The following is a 19,068-nucleotide window of genomic DNA, read 5'->3' on the forward strand; positions in this document are numbered from 1 at the left end:
CACATCCCGGGAGGAAGTTACGACAGGTAGGGGCGGAAGTAGCTTCTGCCCGCTGACGGGATAGACCTTTCAGGGATGTGACGCCACCGCGGAAGTGAAGGCAGGTTCTGCTAAGGAAAGGGGCCGAACCTTCCGAAGAGCGGTCTCGGCTTCCGGAAGGGACTTCTGGGGAAGTGGGAGGGTGGGAACGCGACAGCTTCATGAATTATGCATCAAGGTAGGAGGGTCGGTATGGATTCTTTAAAGACCGGTCCTGGTTCTCTAACCTCAGGGGGCGATAGGCTGACTTAGGGAGTTACCGTTCTTTTTTCTTATATACTCTGAAGGATGTCTCAATGCTTTGAATATGCAGGAAAGAAAAAGAATGTGTGAGTGGTTTTCTGAGATCCCTCAGGGCCAAAGAGTAATAACTTCTCCCAACTGTCAGAATCCGATCCCTAAAAAAAAAAAAAAGAATCCGATACCTGCCTGACCACACCCCTTACTCCCTTTGCTTTGGTCTCTAAGTTCCTGTGGCACATCTCCTATCTCCTACTTAGGCGGCTTTACTTTTAAATACAACAGTCACCTCTCACTGATACTTTATTGTCTGTTGTCCTTCCACCGGAATATCGTCCCCACGAGAGCAAGCACTCTGAATTGTTCACTGCTGTGTCCTCGGAGCCTGGCACTTTATAAGCGGTTGGTAAAATGTTTGTTGCATCAGTGAACAATTCATGTGAACGCTCTCAGGAAGCCTTCCTTGGTTGTTCCAACCTGTAAGGGTCCCACGTTCACCAAATTTGAACAGCATTTAGTCCCTGCTTTATAAAATTATATATATTTAGGAGAAGGGCACTGGCAACCCATTCCAGTATTCTTGCCCGGAGAATCTCATGGACAGAAGAGCTTGGGAGGCTACAGTCCATGGGGTCACAAAGAGTCGGACACGACTGAAGCGACTTAGTACACACACATATGTTTTTTTGTATATGTGTGTGTGTTAATCGCTCAGTAGTGTCTGACTCTTTGCGACCCCATGGATTGTAGCCCGCCAGGCTCCTCTGTCCATGGGATTTTCCAGGCAAGAATACTGGAGTGGGTTGCCTTTTCCTTCTTCAGGGGATCTTCCCGACTCGGAGATCGAACCCCGTCACCGGCATTACAGGCGGATTCCCTACCAGCTGACCCGCCTCCCTTGTGGCTCAGAGATGTGGGCTGTGAAGAGGTTAATCCAATCAGGGAACCCCATTAGCAATCCTCTTATTGTCATTCAGTTTAGCCATTTCATTCATTCATGAACAAAATTTATTGGCTTTTATTGTGATTTATGGGGCTTCCCTGGTGGCTTAGCTGGTGAAGAATCCGCCTGCAATGCGGGCCACCGGGGTTGGGTTCTATCCCTGGGTCGGGAAGATCCCCTGGAGAAGGGAACTGGTACCCACCTGGGTATTCTGGCCTGGAGAATTCCAGGACTATATATTCCATGGGTTCGCAAAGAGTCGGAAAGGACTGATTGACTTTCACTTTCAATTTCTTTCATGTAACTTTTCAGCAAAATTGTCAGCAGCTCAGGAGAAATTGTCTCATACATGGTACTTTCCCACTACTTTGCTGAGCACACAGTAGATGCTAAATAAATAGATGTTATTTGAATAAATGAATGCTGCCACCAGGCTGCCCCAGATCTGAGCTGAATCCCTCTGGGCTCAGCTCTATTTTGAGTGAAACAGAATCAAAGTGCCTCCTATTAGCAGTAATAGTTCCTTGCCTAGAGATAAATATAACCTATATAGGAATAACTATAAAGCCAAATTTTACAGATAATGAAACTAAGACTGTAAAGACTTGTGATTTTTCCCAAGGTCACAGCAAGGAAGTAGCAAAAGACGCCTAAAAATAAAAATTTCAATTAAACATTTAAAGAGAAGATATGTATTTTTGGCTTGTAACTGTATCTTTTTAAAAGTGTCTGCTCTCTTAGAGGGAGACTCACAGACTTGGAAAACGGAACTCATAGTTGTCAGGGGAAGGGACAGTTAGGGACTTTAGGAAGGTCATGTACTCACTGCTATATTTAAAATGGATAACCAACAAAAACTTACTGTATAGCTCATGGAACTCTGCTCAATGTTATGTGCCAGCCTGGATGGAAGGGGGGTTTGAGGGAGAATGGATCCATGTATATGTACGGCTGAGTCCCTTCGCTGTTCACCTGAAACTATCACAACATTGTTAATCAGCCATACCCCAATACAAAATGTTGTTGGTGTAAAAAAAATTTTAATTTTTCTTTAGAGTGCTCTCTTTATCACATTTTGGGACTCTGTAATCAGCCTGTGTTAACCCAGGAGCAACAGTTGGCGGAATAAGGGTCTGAAAGGTGCAGATATGAACAGACCTAGTTGCTCTATGGATTAGAGATGGATCATTTGAGAAACCTTGACTTTGGGGGCTGAGCTAGAGAAGCGGGAGCAAAATGGCAATAGTCACTGTAACAAGTCCTGGTTCTCCTGTTCTTCGCCTGTTTACAATAACTGGTACCCCTTTGGGCCTTGGTGTCTCCAACTGTCAGCCCTGCTTCTCCTGCCCTTAGTATAAGAAGCAAGTTTTAAGTGCTTTGAACTCCTTAGAGAAAAACTTTAGAGAGAGAAATGGGCGTAGGGGGAGGAGGGCTGTTAATTTTAGCCTGGGGTTTCCCAGCTGGCACACTGTTTCCATCTTGAATCACTTCCACACCCTGAGCTCTGCCTGGGAGATCCCTCCTCCTGGGGGCTTACCCACTCCCTGGTTTGGTCTGAGCCACAATGGTAAGCATTCCAGAAAAATGCTTAAGAGAAGTCTGGCTTAGTCATTTAATGAACAGTTCAGGAGGCAAAGGAAGCATAGAGATGAGAGATGCTGGTCCCGGTAGGTACTGATGTGTGGACTCCAAGAACCAAAGGGGTAGTATGGCCACTCTTTGTATTCTTGGTCTGTGACTGAGCAGTGACTCTCTGCCATTTGCAGCCCTCCAGGACCTTCCCAGGCCCCATAGTTTCAGTTTCAACTCTACAAGAGAGAAAGTTAGGATTCTTCTCCAGGGCCTCTTCCTGGTTAGCTTGATAATGGGATGTAGTTTGGGATCATTCCTGAAGACAGGAATTCCTGGTGGCTCAGATGGTAAAGAATCTGCCTGCAGTGCAGGAGACCCATGTTCCATCCCTGGGTCAGGAGGATCCTCAGGTTGGGAAGATTCCCTGGAGAAGGGAATGGAAATCCACTCCAATGTTCTTGCCTGGAGAATTCCATGGACAGAGGAGCCTGGCGGGCTACCGTCCATGGGGTTGCAAAGAGTCAGACACGACTGAGCCACTAACATTCCTTAAGACAACTCAGAAGATCGAGACATCTTTCTCCTCTGTCCTTCCCCCACCATCTGATATTCCCTAAGGAGGGCATTTAGGGAGAAAGAACAGGTTAAGGATTTCCTGTGTCTTGCTGGTGTGTTTTAATTTATTTAAATTTAGAGAAACAGCAGTCTAATCAGGCGGTAATTAATTCACTCTTCATTAGGGGCCTTTATTCGTGCCTTCTGCATATGGATGAGCCTCGGGGTCACACTGTCCCTCTGAAGAGGAAGGTGGTAAGAGACAAGTGCTGTCCAGGCACTTCAGCTCTTCCCCTTTGGTGCCTCCTCTTCCCCCAACCCCGACCTAATAGGGACTAGATTCCTTAGGGGAAGGAAGAGAAAGGTCCTCTCCCGTCCTCCTTCTCCTCCTCCTCCACATTCCTTGGGTCCCTCCCTCGCTGCCCCAACCCATCCCAGCAGCACCTCTTCCTGCACTTCAGGTCCCATCCAGCCCTGTCCCATCCACCAGCTGCAGGCTGGAGTCTCTTCAGGTCCCACTGGATTGACTCTGAGCTCCTTCAGCAGTGTGTTTGCTTCGCGCTTCTGCTTTCAGTTGGTTCATCACTCCTTGGCCTGGCTCTGCTGCCTCTTTTTCTTAGGGAGTCTGACACCCTGAATCCACATACTGCTCCGATCCTGAGAAATACACTCCCTCCTCCCCGCGCTCACCGTTGTGTGCTGCGTAGACTCAGCCACACCTCACTGATGTTACACAGTAAAGCTCGCCAACCCCTAAAACACGCACCTATGGCCACATAGACACTCCTGATTCGAGCTGCAAAAGTAAATACGCAAAGGCCAGCAGAGGCCAGGGCAGCCCCCACTTACCTGTGATTGTCTCCTCTCCTTCCTGGAGCTCCCCCATTTCCAGGGAGCAAGTGGGGCACAGATGGGGGTGGGGGTGAGAAATGGGACCTGGATGGTTACCATGGCAACAAAGCCTAGCAACAACTGAGAGGCTGCTGTGTGGGCTTTTGCAGGGCTGTTACAAGAGCCAAACCTAGAATTGGGGGCTCAGAGGTGACTGATCCCAGCTGGGCAGCCTGTGTTCCCTCCTTCAAATACACCCCTCGATGCCACCCCCACACCCCAGCAGTGCCTCTTCAAGAGGGCAGAACAGGAAAAGCTAATGAGAGTTAACCACAGGGCTTCTGGGGGACAGCTGTGGGTGGGGGCAGGTTAGGGAGCAAGGCTGAAAATAAAGCAAGCAGGGCAGCCAGCCTCTCTCCTGCTGCTCCCTCTCGTCTTGTTTCCATTGCTCCATTTTTTCTTCTCCTTTTGCCCTTCACCCTCCATCTGCCTTATCAGCTCTCCTCTTCCTTTTCTGGCTGGCGCCATCGCCTGAGCTGCTACAGAAGTGTCCCTTTGCTTCGGCCTCCTTTCTCATGGTCTCTCTTGACCTTCGCTGGTAATTAACAAGCCACTCTTCCAGTTTGCTCCGGCTGCTCCTCATCAGGTCTGCTCCCGTCAGTGTCTGTTCCTTCAGCTCCATCCCATATCAAAGCCCCCAAACCCCAACTCCAGGTCAGAGCAGGCCAGGTCACTCGGGCCTGGAGGGTCACCCCTCCATCCTCCTTTTCCTCCCTTTTGGCTGCCCATAGCCTTTCCTCCTTTCCTCACTGCAGGGCTCATGAGGCAGAACCAGGGGACTCAGGTATCTTGCAAAGGCTTTATTTGAAAATTTTGAAACTTACATCCCACAAGAATTCAAGATTATCACCACAAGAAGAAAGAGATAATACAAAAATATATATCACAGCATAGGAGCCAGGTAAGAGAGGAAAGAAGGAAGGAAGGTGGGAAAGCCATGAGAAGTTGGGACAAACCTGAGGGGTGGAGGGGACAAAAGGCAGGAGAGTTGGAGGAACCAAGGAGGGAGGGAGGGGCAGGTTGGGAGGCAGAGCTCCTGATGGCCTTAAACCAGCTGGCCCCGGTCCCTGGCAGCCTAGGTGGAATTAGGGAGGCCCTCAGGGGGACTGGAAAGTGGAGGACTTGATTGGGGGGGACGGTGGGGAGGAAAGGGGGCTCTGAGTTCCAGAGTGACACGCACAGACAGCCAGGACAGAAGAGACAGAAGGACTTGGGAGGCAGGGGAGGGCAAATGGGGGCCCCTTTCTCCTGCACTGCAGCAGGAGGCTCCCCAAAAGCCATCTCCCAGACAACAGAATTTAGCAGTGGGGCTGGGGAGGAGTTTTGGGGCCTCATGACTCCCCATTTCCACAGGGGAGTCCTTAGAGTGGGATGGGGGACATGGTAAAACCCACGACGTGGAGTGGGGTGGGACCGGAACAGATGGGGCCCAAAGAGCCCCCAGCTCATCTCCCACCCCCCTCCAGGGCAGCATGCAGGGGACACAGAAACTCCACCCGTGGGTGTTCACGAAGTGGAGTGTGAGCACGACATTTACAACATCACAACGAGGGGCCGGGAAATGCACATGAGAGGTACACCCACTGACCGATGAGTGATGGGCTGAGCGCAGGACGAGGGAGGAGAGGAAGTGAAAAGTGTGAGACAAAAGGGAGGACACGGGGAGCCTCGGAGGGGGGATGTGGGTGGGGAGACTGGCTGTACAAGAGCGTGAGTGTGCGATGGCCTGAGAGGGGAGAGGTGAGTGTGCAAGGCTCGTGTGAGTGTGCCAGGGTGGGGACCGGGGGGCCAGAAGCCACAGATAAGTGAGGCCCCCACCTCAAGGAGGGTGAGCAGCTGGGCTTGCCTGTGGGCCAGCGAGTGTTCCCAAGGTATGAGCCCAGGCAGAGCCGCAGCGCCCACAGCCGCCGTGCCCTCAGCAGGATGGGGGCTATGCCGGGCCCTTGGCCCCCTGCCTGGAGGTGCCCCAACCTTGGGGGACATCACAGATTCACCAGGGGAATCCTAAGGGGAAAAGGGAAAGGGCACAGTCAGGAACCAAGGGGCAAGCCAGAATCAGGAGGGCAGTTCAAGAAATAAAAGGGATGGAGATTAAGGGGGCAAGGTGGAGTGAAATGGCAGCATGAAAACAGGACATAGATCTACAGGGAGACAGGTGGGGCCCCCCAGAGAGCAGAGGTCCAGTCTCCTGAGCGTGGGCCAGTCTGCCTCCTCCCCACCCACCCAGTGGGGAGCGCCCCACCCACTGCCACTGCCCGCCTCCCTGCCCTCTGCCCTGCCCTCACCGGTTCAGCTGGAAGGCTGGTGCCCCCTTGGGCTGGGGCATCCCGGGCCGGGGCCCCCCTCGGGGTTCCTCGTGGTCAGGGGTGGGGGTGGGCGAGTCTCCGAAGGCCCCCAGCACAGTGACCCCGGCTGGGGACAGGTCAGTCAGGGGCTGCTGGCTCTCCTCTTGCCTCAGGGCCCCTTGCTGCCCCGAGGGCCTGCGCCGTTTCTGACTGCGGTCCCAGCTGGTGACCCCAGAAGGAGAGAGGGTCTCACCCATTCAAGAAGTCCCCAGCCTGGGCCCCCTCGGGAGCTGGTCACCCCCCCAGGCACCCGCAGAATCTGACAGCAGAGAAACCAGCCTCTAATTGTTCCCTACGCCCCAGATCCTGAGACCCTGTCCACAAAACCACTTCCTGTCCCCGCGCCCCCAGGGGGGCTTGGGAATCTAAACCACCCTCCCACCTGGTCCAGAGCCACAGAATGGGCGCCCCCTCCCCATGGACACATAGAGTCCCCCACCACTGCCCCTACCCTCCCACACCCAGAGAGCCATTTCTCTCCGCAGCAGGTGCCTGGCAGGTTTAGTTCTAGTTCAAAGTCAGCTAATGACCTGGACACCTGAGTCTAATGAGTCTTGCAGTAAAGTGTGAAGGACTGAGTGACCTGGTATTAAGTGCATGCAAAAAGCTGGGATTTTCTCCCTCTTCCCTTTAAGGCGGCCTTAAGAAGGGCCCTGCAGAATGACAAGGGATGGCCACCCTAGCCCCCCAACTTGTGCTCACAATGATCTCCCTATCTCTCCCACTCTCCTTGTATTTCCCCAGCAGGAACCTGAGCTCATTTCTCACAGCTTCCCCTGCCCAGATCCTTCCTATCTTTCCCCAAGGTCTTGCCTTAATCCACCACTTCCTATTCCACCCCCAGCAAAACTGCCACCCAGGCTCCTTCCAGCCAAACATTCATGGGGATGTCAGCATCCCCTTCCTGCTGGCTTACCAGAACTTGAAGATGATGCCGGTGGCCACGAGGACAATGATGATGGAGATGGTAATTGTGACGTAGAGCTGAGGGTCCACACCTGCTTGGGGGCAGGGAAAAAGTCTTAGGGAGGCCTGGGGCCCTGGAAGCCAAGCGGGGTTGGGGGTGGGGTTAGGCTGTAGGTGCAGGAAGCTTGAGCAGTGTTGCCATTGGAAGCCACATCATCCAACTCTTTTTCTGCTTCTTTAGGGCCTCCCTGCTTTATTTTTATCACCAGCTTTCCCCAGAGTTTTCAGCTCTTTCCCTCCCAAATCTTTTTTCTCCACTTCCCCAAATCTTCTGTATATATGGGATGAGAAGGAGTTCCAAGGTCAGAGAGAACCTCTCAGAACCTATCTCTCTCTGCACGGAAACTAGCGGGTGAAAATGTCCATCTCTGCCCTGGCCCCGCCCCCAAACCACTGGCCCTGTGTCTGCGTGCCCTGAGTTGAGGTGTCATCCTGAAGGGCCTTCCTCTGCCTGGACTACTCCCACTGTTTCCAGGGTCTGGCTCAAATGTCAATTCTTGGAAGGTGTCCTGATCCCCGGGCAGAAGTAGTCTCTCCCTTCTCTTTGCCTAAAAACATGCTGTGCACGCCTCTATTAGAGCATGTATTACTGTTGACTCATCCCCGAGGGTTTACACGTCTGTTTTCACCAGTGGACCTGAGCTCCTCTGGGGCTCAGACACACCTTCCTCTCCGCCTCCTGTGCCAGCCCAGGGCCCGGCACACTTGTGGAAGGAGCTGATACACAGGACCCCTGTTGCTGCCCTGAGAGTCTTCAACCAGCGCCGTCCATATCCCTTCCCAGCCTCTCCCGCTCACCTTCACCGCGGCCCCCGAACAGGAAGGGCCTCAGGGTGGCAGGTGCTTCTCCAAGGATGAGCCCATCTCCATCAGCCCGCATGGAGTCTGAGTTGGGGTGTGGAGTAGCCAGCCCGTGGGGGGCTGCAAAACCATAGTCCAGGGGCAGAAATCCAGGATTGGCAGAGTTGGGGTCCCCCCCATCCTCTCGAGACACCGTAGGGCCCCACACAATAGCCCAGGGGTACTGGGATGAGGGTGGACCCTCCTCAAAGCCTGATGGGGTGGCCGGGGGCGCGGTGCCTGGCAGGACTTGCCGACGTGATCTCAGGACCCGAGGGGATCGGCTTGGTGGAGGTGCCCGCTCCCACACACACACGTGGCGTGGGGCCGAGGGGCCTCCCCGGGCACAGGGGGGCCGGGCTGGGGCTGGTGGGGTTCGAGGGGAGGAGGAGGAACCTTGAGCAGGCGGTGGGAGGGGCAGCAACAGCAGTGGCCAGAGAGAGAGGAGATGGGACAGCAGCAATGCAGGCCTGTGGGAAGGGAGAGCGAGCGATGAGTCCGAGGCCATCTTGGGCTGCCTCCTTCCTCTGTACAAAAAGTGGCTGCGGGAAGACATGTCTCACTTCCCATCTTCCAAGGGTCGAGCCCTCAGGATGAAAAGCCCTGGGTGGGCCTAGGAGGGAAAGGGCCAAAACCCCAGGAAATGTGACCTCTAAGCTCCCTCCAAACTTACCGCATCCTGGACTCCATGTCCGAGATCCTCAGCGGTGACTCAGATTTTCAGCCTTTACTGGGGGAGAGAGGGGTTGTCACATCCCAAGCTTGCCCTGAGGACCTCCCCAGCTCATCCATCCTCCCCATTCACCTCCATCTCCCCTCCCAGCTGCAGCTGCCATCTATGCTGCCACCACTCAGGACCCTCAGTTGCCTAGCACTGTCCTGGGGAGGGCAAACTCCAGACCAGTCCCCTGTCTAGCCCCCAGTCCCTATCTGCAACTTCCCAGGTCCCTGTTACTTCCCCACCCCAGGGTCTACTCTCACTTCTCTGGCTTCCTTCCTTCTCACTTCCTCTGCCCACAGCTCCTAGCTTTTCTTGGATCTTAATTTAGAGCCAAGAACCTTGTGATTCCTTGAGCACCTACCGCGAGGGAGGGCGTCTGAGAGGGGGAGGGAAGAGGAAGTCAATCAGATTAAGTGTGTGAACGTGTAGGGCTGCACAGAGGGGAGCATCCCAGACTGCCCACCCCACTTGTCCTCCGAGGCTTTTCTCTGAGGAGTGAATGGCCCCAGGAATCTGCATCTTCAGGAGCAGAGGAAACGGAGATGGAGGGATGGAAGGAAAGAGACAAGAAAGGGAGAGGTGGGTGGGAGAAAACTACAGAATGTAATTTTTGCTCAGTGTTCAGTCATCCAAACGCATAGGTGCCCTCTGAGAAGAAGAGTTGGGGAGAAGCCGGACCCTCAAATGTCACTCTCCGGGGTAAAGAGTCTGGGAGAATCATCGGGATGGAGGGTTCTGAAAGAGGAGGACACGTTCTCAGAGTCGAGGGTGGCAGACCCAGGGGGAGGCAGCAGGCTCCCCAGTGAATGAGGATGTGACATTCAGTATCCTCTGGTTTCTGGGTCCAGATCTGGATATGAAGCGCTCTCGGAGAATAACAGGGAGTAAGGTGGGAGAGTCTGGGGAAGGGACTGGGAAAGTGGGCTGTGGAGAGAGCTGTGAAGAGGTGATGGGCTGAGAGACTGAAGGCTGGTGAGGCGTGAGAAAGGAGAAAGGTGAAGAGGAAGAGGTGAGGGGGGCTGGTCCCTGAAAGAATGGACTGGGGTGGGGGGCGCGCACAAAAGATGGACAGCTGTAGGATGCTGAGCATAAGAGGAAAGGTCAGGGAGGGAAACTGAGAGGGTTCCGGGGTCGCAGGAGCCGGGGAGAAGGAGGAAAGAAAGGTCCAGGCAGGACGGGAAGTGGAGACCGCGGAAGGAGAGGGGAGAAGAGGGACGGAGGAGACCAGGGATGGGGAGGAAGAAAGGGGGGAGGAGACGACAAGGTACCGAGGACAGAATGAGACAAGGAAGGGACTGGGGAACAGCAAAGATGGAGGAGTTGGAAATTGTCTCATCCAACGTAAAGAGACACGGAGCTACGGAGAGAGGCAGGGAAGGGGGCCTGGTGGGAAGACACGAAAGGAAGCCAGGAAGAGAGCGAGGCTGCGGGGACCGAGGAAGGAGTGGAAGCCGGTGGAGTGGAGAGGGGTTCCCAGGGGCAGCTGTGGCCAGCTGACGCCGGGACCCACTCGCCTCTCCTGCCTGTGCATCCCCCCGCCCCAACCAACGTCAACTCCAGTCCCCGGACCCCGCACCCCTTAGTCACCCCCTCCAGGAAGCCCGCAGTCGCCCGGCTGGCGCGCCACCCCCACCCTCCCCTCGCTCCTCACCGACCTGTTGTGCGCAGGAGACGAGCTGGGGGTGGGGCGGGAGTCTGGGGCTGGGGGAGCAGGGCCCATCCCCAGCGCGGCCGCGAGCCCACCCTTCCCGAAGGCCCGCGCTCCCTGGACCCCGCTGGAAATCGACCAGTGGGGTGGGGGTTGGGGGGTGTGGAAACGAGGACCAGGAGGTTGGCGAGGGGGTCCGTGGGAGGGAGCGCCGAGAGCAGAAAAGGAAGCCGAGGCAGGAGGATGCGAGGGGCCGAGCCAAAGGCGGGATGCAGGCAGCCGCCGGGACCGCTGCGCAGGAGGGCAGGACAGAGTCGGGACCCGCGGTGGGATGCGGAGCGCGGCGGGCGAGGCGAGCTTCTGGGCTGGAGGCTCGAGCCGGGCGGGGGTCCGCGCCGGGAGGGTTAGGGGGCGAAGGGCGCGGAGTCGGGGAGGGCAGGGCCGGGCTCCCTCGGGTGGGGATGTGGGGGGCCCTCTCGCTCACCTGCATGCCTGGCGCGGCGGCGCGACGGCTGCGGGCGCTCGGGGCTGCGCGGGCCTGGGGGGTCGCGGGAACGCGTGGGGCACGGGGCATGGTCGGGGGGTTCTGCGGGCTACGGGGTGCAGGAGAGGGTGGGGGGCTAGCGCCCGGGGCGCGGGGCGGCGGCGGCGGCGGCGGGAGATGCTCGGCTCGGCTCGGGCTGCGCTCGGCTCGGCTGGGCTCGGCGCGGCAGCTCGGAGCGCACGGTCCCCGCCTCTCCTCCTCCCTCCGCTCGGTTTAACCCTCCCGCTGCCGCGCCTCGAAAGTCGCGCCTGGCCGCGTCCCAGGTGGAGGATGGGAGAGGGCAGCGGAGGGTGAGCGACCGTCCGATTCCTAGGGTTCCGGGGGCGGGCTTCTCCACCCTCACCCCAACTCCGTGGACACCAGTGAGTTTCTGAGATTCTGAGTCACCCGAAGCTCTGGGTTCCTATCTGTTTCGCCTCTGCTGGGGGATGAGGTGGGATGAGGGTGGGTGTGATGTTCTCGCACCATCCTCGGATTATCACAACAGCTGGATCCCCTGATTCCATTCTGGCCCAGCTGCAGTGTAGCCTTCCCAGAGCAACCCAAACGATCTTTCAAATAAGTGGACCGAGTTGCATTACTCAGCTTTTCTAGCACTTAGAGTATCCCAGCTCCTTACTATGCCTTAGGAGGCCGCGCATAACCTGGCCCCCCAGGGAGCTCCCCATTCGCTCTTCATGTCCCAGCCACACTGGACCTGATCTACGTTCCTAGAATCAGAGGAGGTGAGCTTGCCTCAGGGCCTTGGCACTTGCTGTTCCCACTGCCTTGACCGTTTTCCCCTGGCTTCTTTCAGTGATTCACTCATTTCATTAAAATTTCCCTTAGTTCCTATGTCACCTCCTCTAGGAGGCCTTTCCTAACCCCTCTAGCTAAATGGGCTTCCCCAGCCCCTAATCTCACCCTGTCCTACCCTTCCTGTGTCTTTCAGGTTACCCTATTTTATTTGAGTTGTGAGCAGACACCATGCCTTCTAGTTTCCTTTCATTCCCACTGGCTTTTCCTTCTCCGTCTTCTGCTCGACCTCTAAATGTTAGAGCTTCCTAGGGCTTAGTCCTTGGCCCCTTCTCGTTCCACATTCTCTGTCCAGTGATGTCATCCAGTCCCAGGGCTTAAATACTATGTAAATGTCAGCGAGTCCTAAATTTATATACAACGCTCCAGACTCATTTATCCAACAGCCTACTTGACATCTCCACTTGGATGTCTAATAGCCATGCAAAGCTCATGTGGCTAAAATAGATGTCTTGAATTACCCTCGGCCCCGGTCAGTCCATTTCTCTCTTAGCAGTGCTCCCCATCCTGGAATACGATGGTTTCCACTTTTCAGGCTAAAAACCTAGGAAACATCCTCCCCACCTTTTCCTTTTCGCTCTGATTCCCACCCTGTATCTAATTTACCAGCAAGTTTTGTGAGCTATACTTCCAAAATATACCACGAATCCATCTCCTTTTCTCCGTCATTGTTTTTTGGTCACGCTGAGCGTCATGTGGGATCTTAGAACCCAGACCCCCTGCAGTGGAAGCACAGAGTCTTAACCACTGGACCACCAGGGAAATCCACTCTATCGTTGCTGCTGTCACCCTGGTCCAAGCCATCTGCTCTCTCTGAAATAATGAAGTGATTACCTAGCTGGCTCCTTGCTTCTGCCTCTGCCCTTTACAAACTAGTCTTCACAATATCGAGTCATGTTTTGAAAAATCTAAATTATATCATTCTCTTGCCTGCTTGGGCTTCCCTGATGGCTCAGATGGTAAAGAATCTGCCTGCAATGCGGGAGACCCAGGTTTGATCCCTGGGTGGGTAAGATCCCCTGGAGAAGGGAATGGCAGCCCACTCCAGTATGCTTGCCTGGAGAATTCCATGGACATATGAGCCTGGTGGGCTACAGTCCATGGGGTCACAAAGAGTCAGACACAGCAGAGCGACTAACGCCTGCCTGCTTAAAACATCTGAGGGGCTTTTCATTGTACTTAGAGTAAAATCTGAATTCGTTGTTAGGAGAGGTCCGCCCATTAGTATTCCTCAATATTCAAACGATGTACCAGATCAGACTTCTAAAAAGTTCTAAACATCTGAAATTATCCTCTTGACACCCCTGTACTTTTCATTCCAACTTCCTGGAATCCTTTGCCCACCCCCATCCCCCATCTTCCTCTTATTGGGTCCCTCTTGTCATTCAGCCACCCACTCCGTCTCATCAGAAGGTTTCACAGTCTTTCCGACTCATCACTCTCTGAAATGATCTTGTATTTGTTTCCTGTTTATTATCCGCCCCCACCCCACCCCCTATGCACTGCAGAACAAAGACCTCATTTGCCTTGTTCATCAGTATCCTTCTTCAGTGCCTGGCGCATAGTAGATGCTCAATATCTGTTGCTTAGTGAACTTCACCTGGGACTCCTGCCCACTCATCCTCTCCCCTGCTTTTCACCTGCCTTTTCTGTCTATCTGCCTGCCCTCTCTGATCTCTGCCCTGTGGTGAATGCTCTAAGTCAAGTCTCTGCTTGCACTCCCACCCCTCTAGATTCTCACCCCTCATCCCCTGCCTTATTACTATTATTAACCTGACACGCTCGCCTCCCGGAAGGAAACCTACTGTTCTGATCAGCATCTGCAGGGACTGCCCTCCTGCTCATCTGTCCCCGACAGCCCTTCATTCTGAGATCAGAAGTCAGTGAGTGAGCCCTCCTCCTAGTGTCTCCCTGTGGCCAGGAAAAATGGTCCACATTTTATGTAAACACAGTCATGTGAGGCTGGGTGTGCGACCCATGCTGTGTCCTGGGCCCCGGTGAGCCCCAGCTGCATCCTGAGAATATGCTGTGAGAGGCCTCATTATATGATGAGTGTGGGTCAAATTTATCAAGTGAATATTCACTATCAGTCTAAGTGCCTTTTATGCTGAGTACTTTGGGTCATTATGACTTATTTCAGGTATTCCTGATTGATTCATTCTTGCAGGGACTATTTCTGGAGCATCCGCTATAGGCTGGGTACTGAGTTACAGCCTGGGGCATGGTGGAGAGCAGGAACAAGGCCATCACTGTCTTCATGAAACTTAGAATGGAGCCAGGGAGACAATGAAACACAAAGTGATACATGTGTCTTTAGATGAATTTGAGGACCTTCCCACACGCCACAGTCTATAAATTCTCTCCTCATGTCTGGCTCTGCTGGTATCTTTATCAACTTCTTTGGGCTCACTGGGGCTTCCCTGTATTTGTCAGAGAAAATTGCTGTCGCTTTCCTGTCCTCAAATGTCCAGTTCTTCTGAATTCTTCTCACTCTCAGCTGATGATCTTGCTTGTTGCTTTTTTGAGAAAACAGAAAGAGGGAGAAGAGAACTTCCCCACGTCCACCACCTTATCCCAGCTGCACCTCTCCTTCTGTGGGGGATCCCAGGCCCTTTTCAACCACCCAAAGCTATTACTCCAGCGACTGCCTCTCCCTCTCCTGCACTATCACCTCCTTCTCTCTGCTTGATGATGCCCAGCAGCATGTAAAAACACTGTAACTTCTTGCAGCTTTAGCTTGAAACAAACCTTCCTTAGCTCCACGTTTCTCCTCCAGCATCAGTCCTTCTCTGCCTCCCGTTACAGCAAAGATCACAGATGCTCTCTGTTCATCTGCTCTTTCACTTCTCCTCCCATTCCTTCTCTTTCTCTTTTATTAACTTGAACTTCAATTTTTGTAATGCATTCTTTTGAATTGGCAATACATTTCCCCATGTGCAAAAAAACTTTCCAGTATACAAAAAGCTGTATAGTGAAAGTTCTCATTTTCAGCCCGTCCACTAGCTTGTCCAGTTCCCGTCTTCTGCCTTCAGGGTGACTCATTTCTACATATTCTTCCAGAGTCTTTATTCCCACACAAGCAAATAATAATGCAAGTTCTTATTCCCCCATATATTTGACATAGTCTTGCCATGACATAGTCTTACTGTCTACACTGTTCTACATCTTTATTCTTTTTAAAAATAAATAAATAAATAGTTTATTTATTTGTGGTTGCCCTGGGTCTTCGTTGCTGCATGCAGACTTTCTCTATTGGTGGTGAGCAGGGGCTACTCCCTAGTGGCAATGCTAGGGTTTCTCACTGCGATGGCTTCTCTTGAGGCTCTAGTTGTGGTATACTGGCTTAGTTGCCCTGCAGCATGTGGGATCTTCCTAGACCAGGGATGGAACCTGTGTCCCCTGCATTGGCAGGCAGATTCTCAAACACTGGACAACCAGGAAAGTCCACTTCCTCTCTTAATAGATGGCATCTCCTTTCTTCCAGTTGATTAGGGCAAAAATCTTGGAATCATCGTTTTTAAAAAAAATTTATTTTTTGGCCATGATACAAGGCATGTGGGATCTAGTTCCCTGACCAGGGATCTAACCTGGGCCCCCTGCATCGGGAACTCAGAGTCTTGGCAAATGGACCATCAGGGAAGTCCAAATTATTTTGGCACAGCTTGCAGGGTCTTAGTTGCTTGACCAGGGATCAAACCAGGCAGTGAAAGCACAGAGTCCTAACTGGACAGCCAGGGAATTTCCTCCACTCTTTTAAAATATCATTTCTCACAAATGGATATAAGGTTAAACAATATGTTACTTCAGTTCAGTTCAGTCGCCCAATCGTGTCCGACTCTTTGCGACCCCATGAACCGCAGCACGCCAGGTCTCCCTGTCCATCACCAACTCCTGGAGTTTAGCCAAACTTAAGTGGGTGATGCCATCCAACCATCTCATCCTCTATCGTCCCTTTCTCCTCCTGCCCTCAATCTTTCCCAATATCAGGGTCTTTTCAGATGAGTCATCTCTTCGCATCAGGTGATCAAAGTATTGGAGTTTCAGCTTCAACATCAGTCCTTCCAATGAACACCCAGGACTCATCTCCTTTAGGATGGACTAGTTGGATCTCCTTGAAGTCCAAGGGATTCTCAAGAGTCTTCTCCAACACCACAGTTCAAGAGCATCAATTCTTCGGGGCTCAGCTTTCTTTATAGTCCAACTGTCACATCCATACATGACTACTGGAAAAACCATAGCCTAGACTAGATGGACCTTTGTTGACAAAGTAATGTCTCTGCTTTTTAATATGCTGTCTAGGTTGGTCATAACTTTCCTTCCAAGGAGGAAGTGTCTTTTAATGTCATGGCTGCAGTCACCATCTGCAGTGATTTTGGAGCCCCCCAGAATAAAGTCAGCCACTGTTTCCACTGTTTCCCCATCTATTTGCCATGAAGTGATGGGACCAGATGCCATGATCTTCGTTTTCTGAATGTTGAGCTTTAAGCCAACTTTTTCACTCTCCTCTTTCACTTTCATCAAGAGGCTCTTTAGTTCTTCTTCACTTTCTGCCATAAGGGTGGTGTCATCTACATATCTGAGGTTATTGATATTTCTCCCAGCAATCTTGATTCCAGCTTGTGCTTCCTCCAGCCCAGCGTTTCTCATGATGTACTCTGCATATAAGTTAAATAAGCAGGGTGACAATATACAGCCTTGACATACTCCTTTTCCTATTTGGAACCAGTCTTTCTTGCTTATTTTCAAACTCTATGAAAATATCATATTGTATGTAGCTTTCTCGGAGAAGGCAATGGCACCCTACTCCAGTACTCCTGCCTGGAAAATCCCATGGACCAAGGAGCCTGGTGGGCTGCAGTCCATGGGGTCGCTAAGAGTCGGACACGACTGAGTGACTTCACTTTCACTTTTCACTTTCATGCATTGGAGAAGGAAATGGCAACCCACTCCAGTGTTCTTGCCTGGAGAATCCCAGGGACGGGGGAGCCTGGTGGGCTGCCGTCTATGGGGTCGCACAGAGTCGGACAAGACTGAAGCGACTTAGCAGCAGCATGTAGCTTTCTAATACAAGTTTTTTTCCCACTTAGAATGATGCTTCTAAGATTTGTCCATATTGTTGCATATTGCTGGAGCTCATAGATTTTCATTGGAATATACTATACCACTGTGGATATGTGATATGTATCATAATTTATGTATTCTCCCGTGGATGGATTTATGAATTGTTTCCATTTCTTGCTATAATAGACAGTATTTCTGTGAACATAACTATGTCTTCTGCATGCTACAAGAATTTCTCTAGAGTATAAATATAACCTAGAAACTGCTAGGTTGTGAGGTGTAAGAATAATTATCTTTGAAAAAGAATGCCACATTGTTCTTTTAGTTTACACCCCTACCATCAATATTTGAGTTCCCATTGATCTACATTCTCTCCAACATTTGTATTTTTAGACTTTGTAATTCTTGCCCATCCAGCAGATGTACAGTAATATCTTCTTGTGGTTTATTTGTCATTTTTCTAATTAAAAATGTAATTGAGCATCTTTTCATATATGTCACAGTCTTTTGGGTTTCCTCTTTTGGGAAATGACTGATCATTTGGGTTTTATGTTTTTCTTATTGATTTGCAGAAGATCTTTATATATTCTGGATATTAATCTTTTATCAATTTTATGTGTTGTAAATATCTTCTCTGTGAAAATATTTGTGACCTGTCCTTTTGTTTTTTTCATCATATACTTTGATTATCAGAAGTTCTTAATTTTAATAAAGATGTATTTATCAACCCTTCATTTTATCATTAAGCTTTTTGCATCTTGTATTAAAAAAATCACTCTCTGCCCTCTTGGTCAGGAAAGCATTTTCTTACATGATCTTTAAAAGATTTTAAACTTTTTCTCTTTATCCTTAAGTTCTAAACCTACCTAGAATCAATTTTTGTATATAGTGTGTTACAAGGGTCTATTTTTCATTGTTTAATATGGAAAATCAGTTATCCACCATTATTTATTACATAGCCCCTCTTTTCTGACTATTCTGCTTTGCTAATGGTGTTGGATATCAAAGTTCCATATATATATGGATCTATTTCTGACACTCTATTTTGTTCCACTGGTCAGCTTTTTAAAACCTGCACATGAAACATACTTGCTTAATCCTATGGCTTTAAAATAAATCTAGGTATCTCCTAGAGTGAACACAACTTTACCAATATACTCTTCTAGAGTATCTTGTGACTTCTCAACTCTTGCTGTATTTGAGAATCAACTTGTCAAGTTCTACAAGATTTGATTAAAATTGCATTGAATACAAAGTCCAATTGGAGACAAATTGATACCTTTTTTGGTACTGAAACTTCCTGTCATGGATTTGGGATATGTCTCAATTTATTTAGACCCTGATGCTGGGAAAGACTGAGGGCAGGAGAAGGGAATGACAGAGATGGTTGGATGGCATCACTGACTCAGTGGACCTTGAGTCTGAGTAAACTTCAGGAGATAGTGCAGGACAGGGAAGCCTGGTGTGGTGTAGTCCATGGGGTTGCAAAAAGTCGGACATGACTTAGCTACTGAACGACAGCAACAGCAGTGTCTTTCAATGAACTTGCATCATTTTCCACATACAGATAATTCCCATCTTCTGTTTTATGTACTTCTAGGTACTTTATTGCACTCATCTCACATGCTAGTAAAGTAATGCTCAAAATTCTCCAAACCAGGCTTCAGCAATACATGAACCGTGAACTTCCTGATGTGTAAGCTGGTTTTAGAAAAGGCAGAGGAACCAGAGATCAAATTGCCAACATCCACTGGATCATGGAAAAAGCAAGAGAGTTCCAGAAAAACATCTATTTCTGCTTTCTTGACTATGCCAAAGCCTTTGTGTGAATCACAATAAATTGTGGAAAATTCTGAAAGAGATGGGAATACCAGACCACCTGATCTGCCTCTTGAGAAATCTGTATGC

The 19,068-nt window shown here is 51.1% G+C and overlaps 1 protein-coding gene and 1 long non-coding RNA gene across 2 annotated transcripts; both read right to left on the reverse strand.

Moving 5' to 3' along the window:
• Positions 1-210: 210 nt before the first annotated feature.
• LOC129643997 (uncharacterized) lies at positions 211-1,194 on the reverse strand. Its single transcript, XR_008710647.1, has 3 exons — positions 1,161-1,194; positions 569-800; positions 211-338 (listed from the first exon to the last, which is right to left on the reverse strand). It is a non-coding gene; the product is annotated as an uncharacterized LOC129643997 (long non-coding RNA).
• A 4,607-nt stretch (positions 1,195-5,801) lies between these two features.
• Positions 5,802-11,342, reverse strand: PIANP (PILR alpha associated neural protein). Its single transcript, XM_055566082.1, has 6 exons — positions 11,245-11,342; positions 9,065-9,121; positions 8,350-8,861; positions 7,502-7,583; positions 6,526-6,747; positions 5,802-6,244 (listed from the first exon to the last, which is right to left on the reverse strand). Exons 2-6 carry the CDS (start codon positions 9,079-9,081, stop codon positions 6,223-6,225), a joined length of 855 nt encoding a protein of 284 aa, XP_055422057.1. The 5' UTR covers positions 9,082-9,121; positions 11,245-11,342; the 3' UTR covers positions 5,802-6,222.
• Positions 11,343-19,068: the final 7,726 nt, after the last annotated feature.

This window comes from Bubalus kerabau, chromosome 1, assembly GCF_029407905.1.
Source record: "Bubalus kerabau isolate K-KA32 ecotype Philippines breed swamp buffalo chromosome 1, PCC_UOA_SB_1v2, whole genome shotgun sequence".
In the NCBI taxonomy this organism is placed as follows: Eukaryota; Metazoa; Chordata; class Mammalia; order Artiodactyla; family Bovidae; genus Bubalus; species Bubalus kerabau.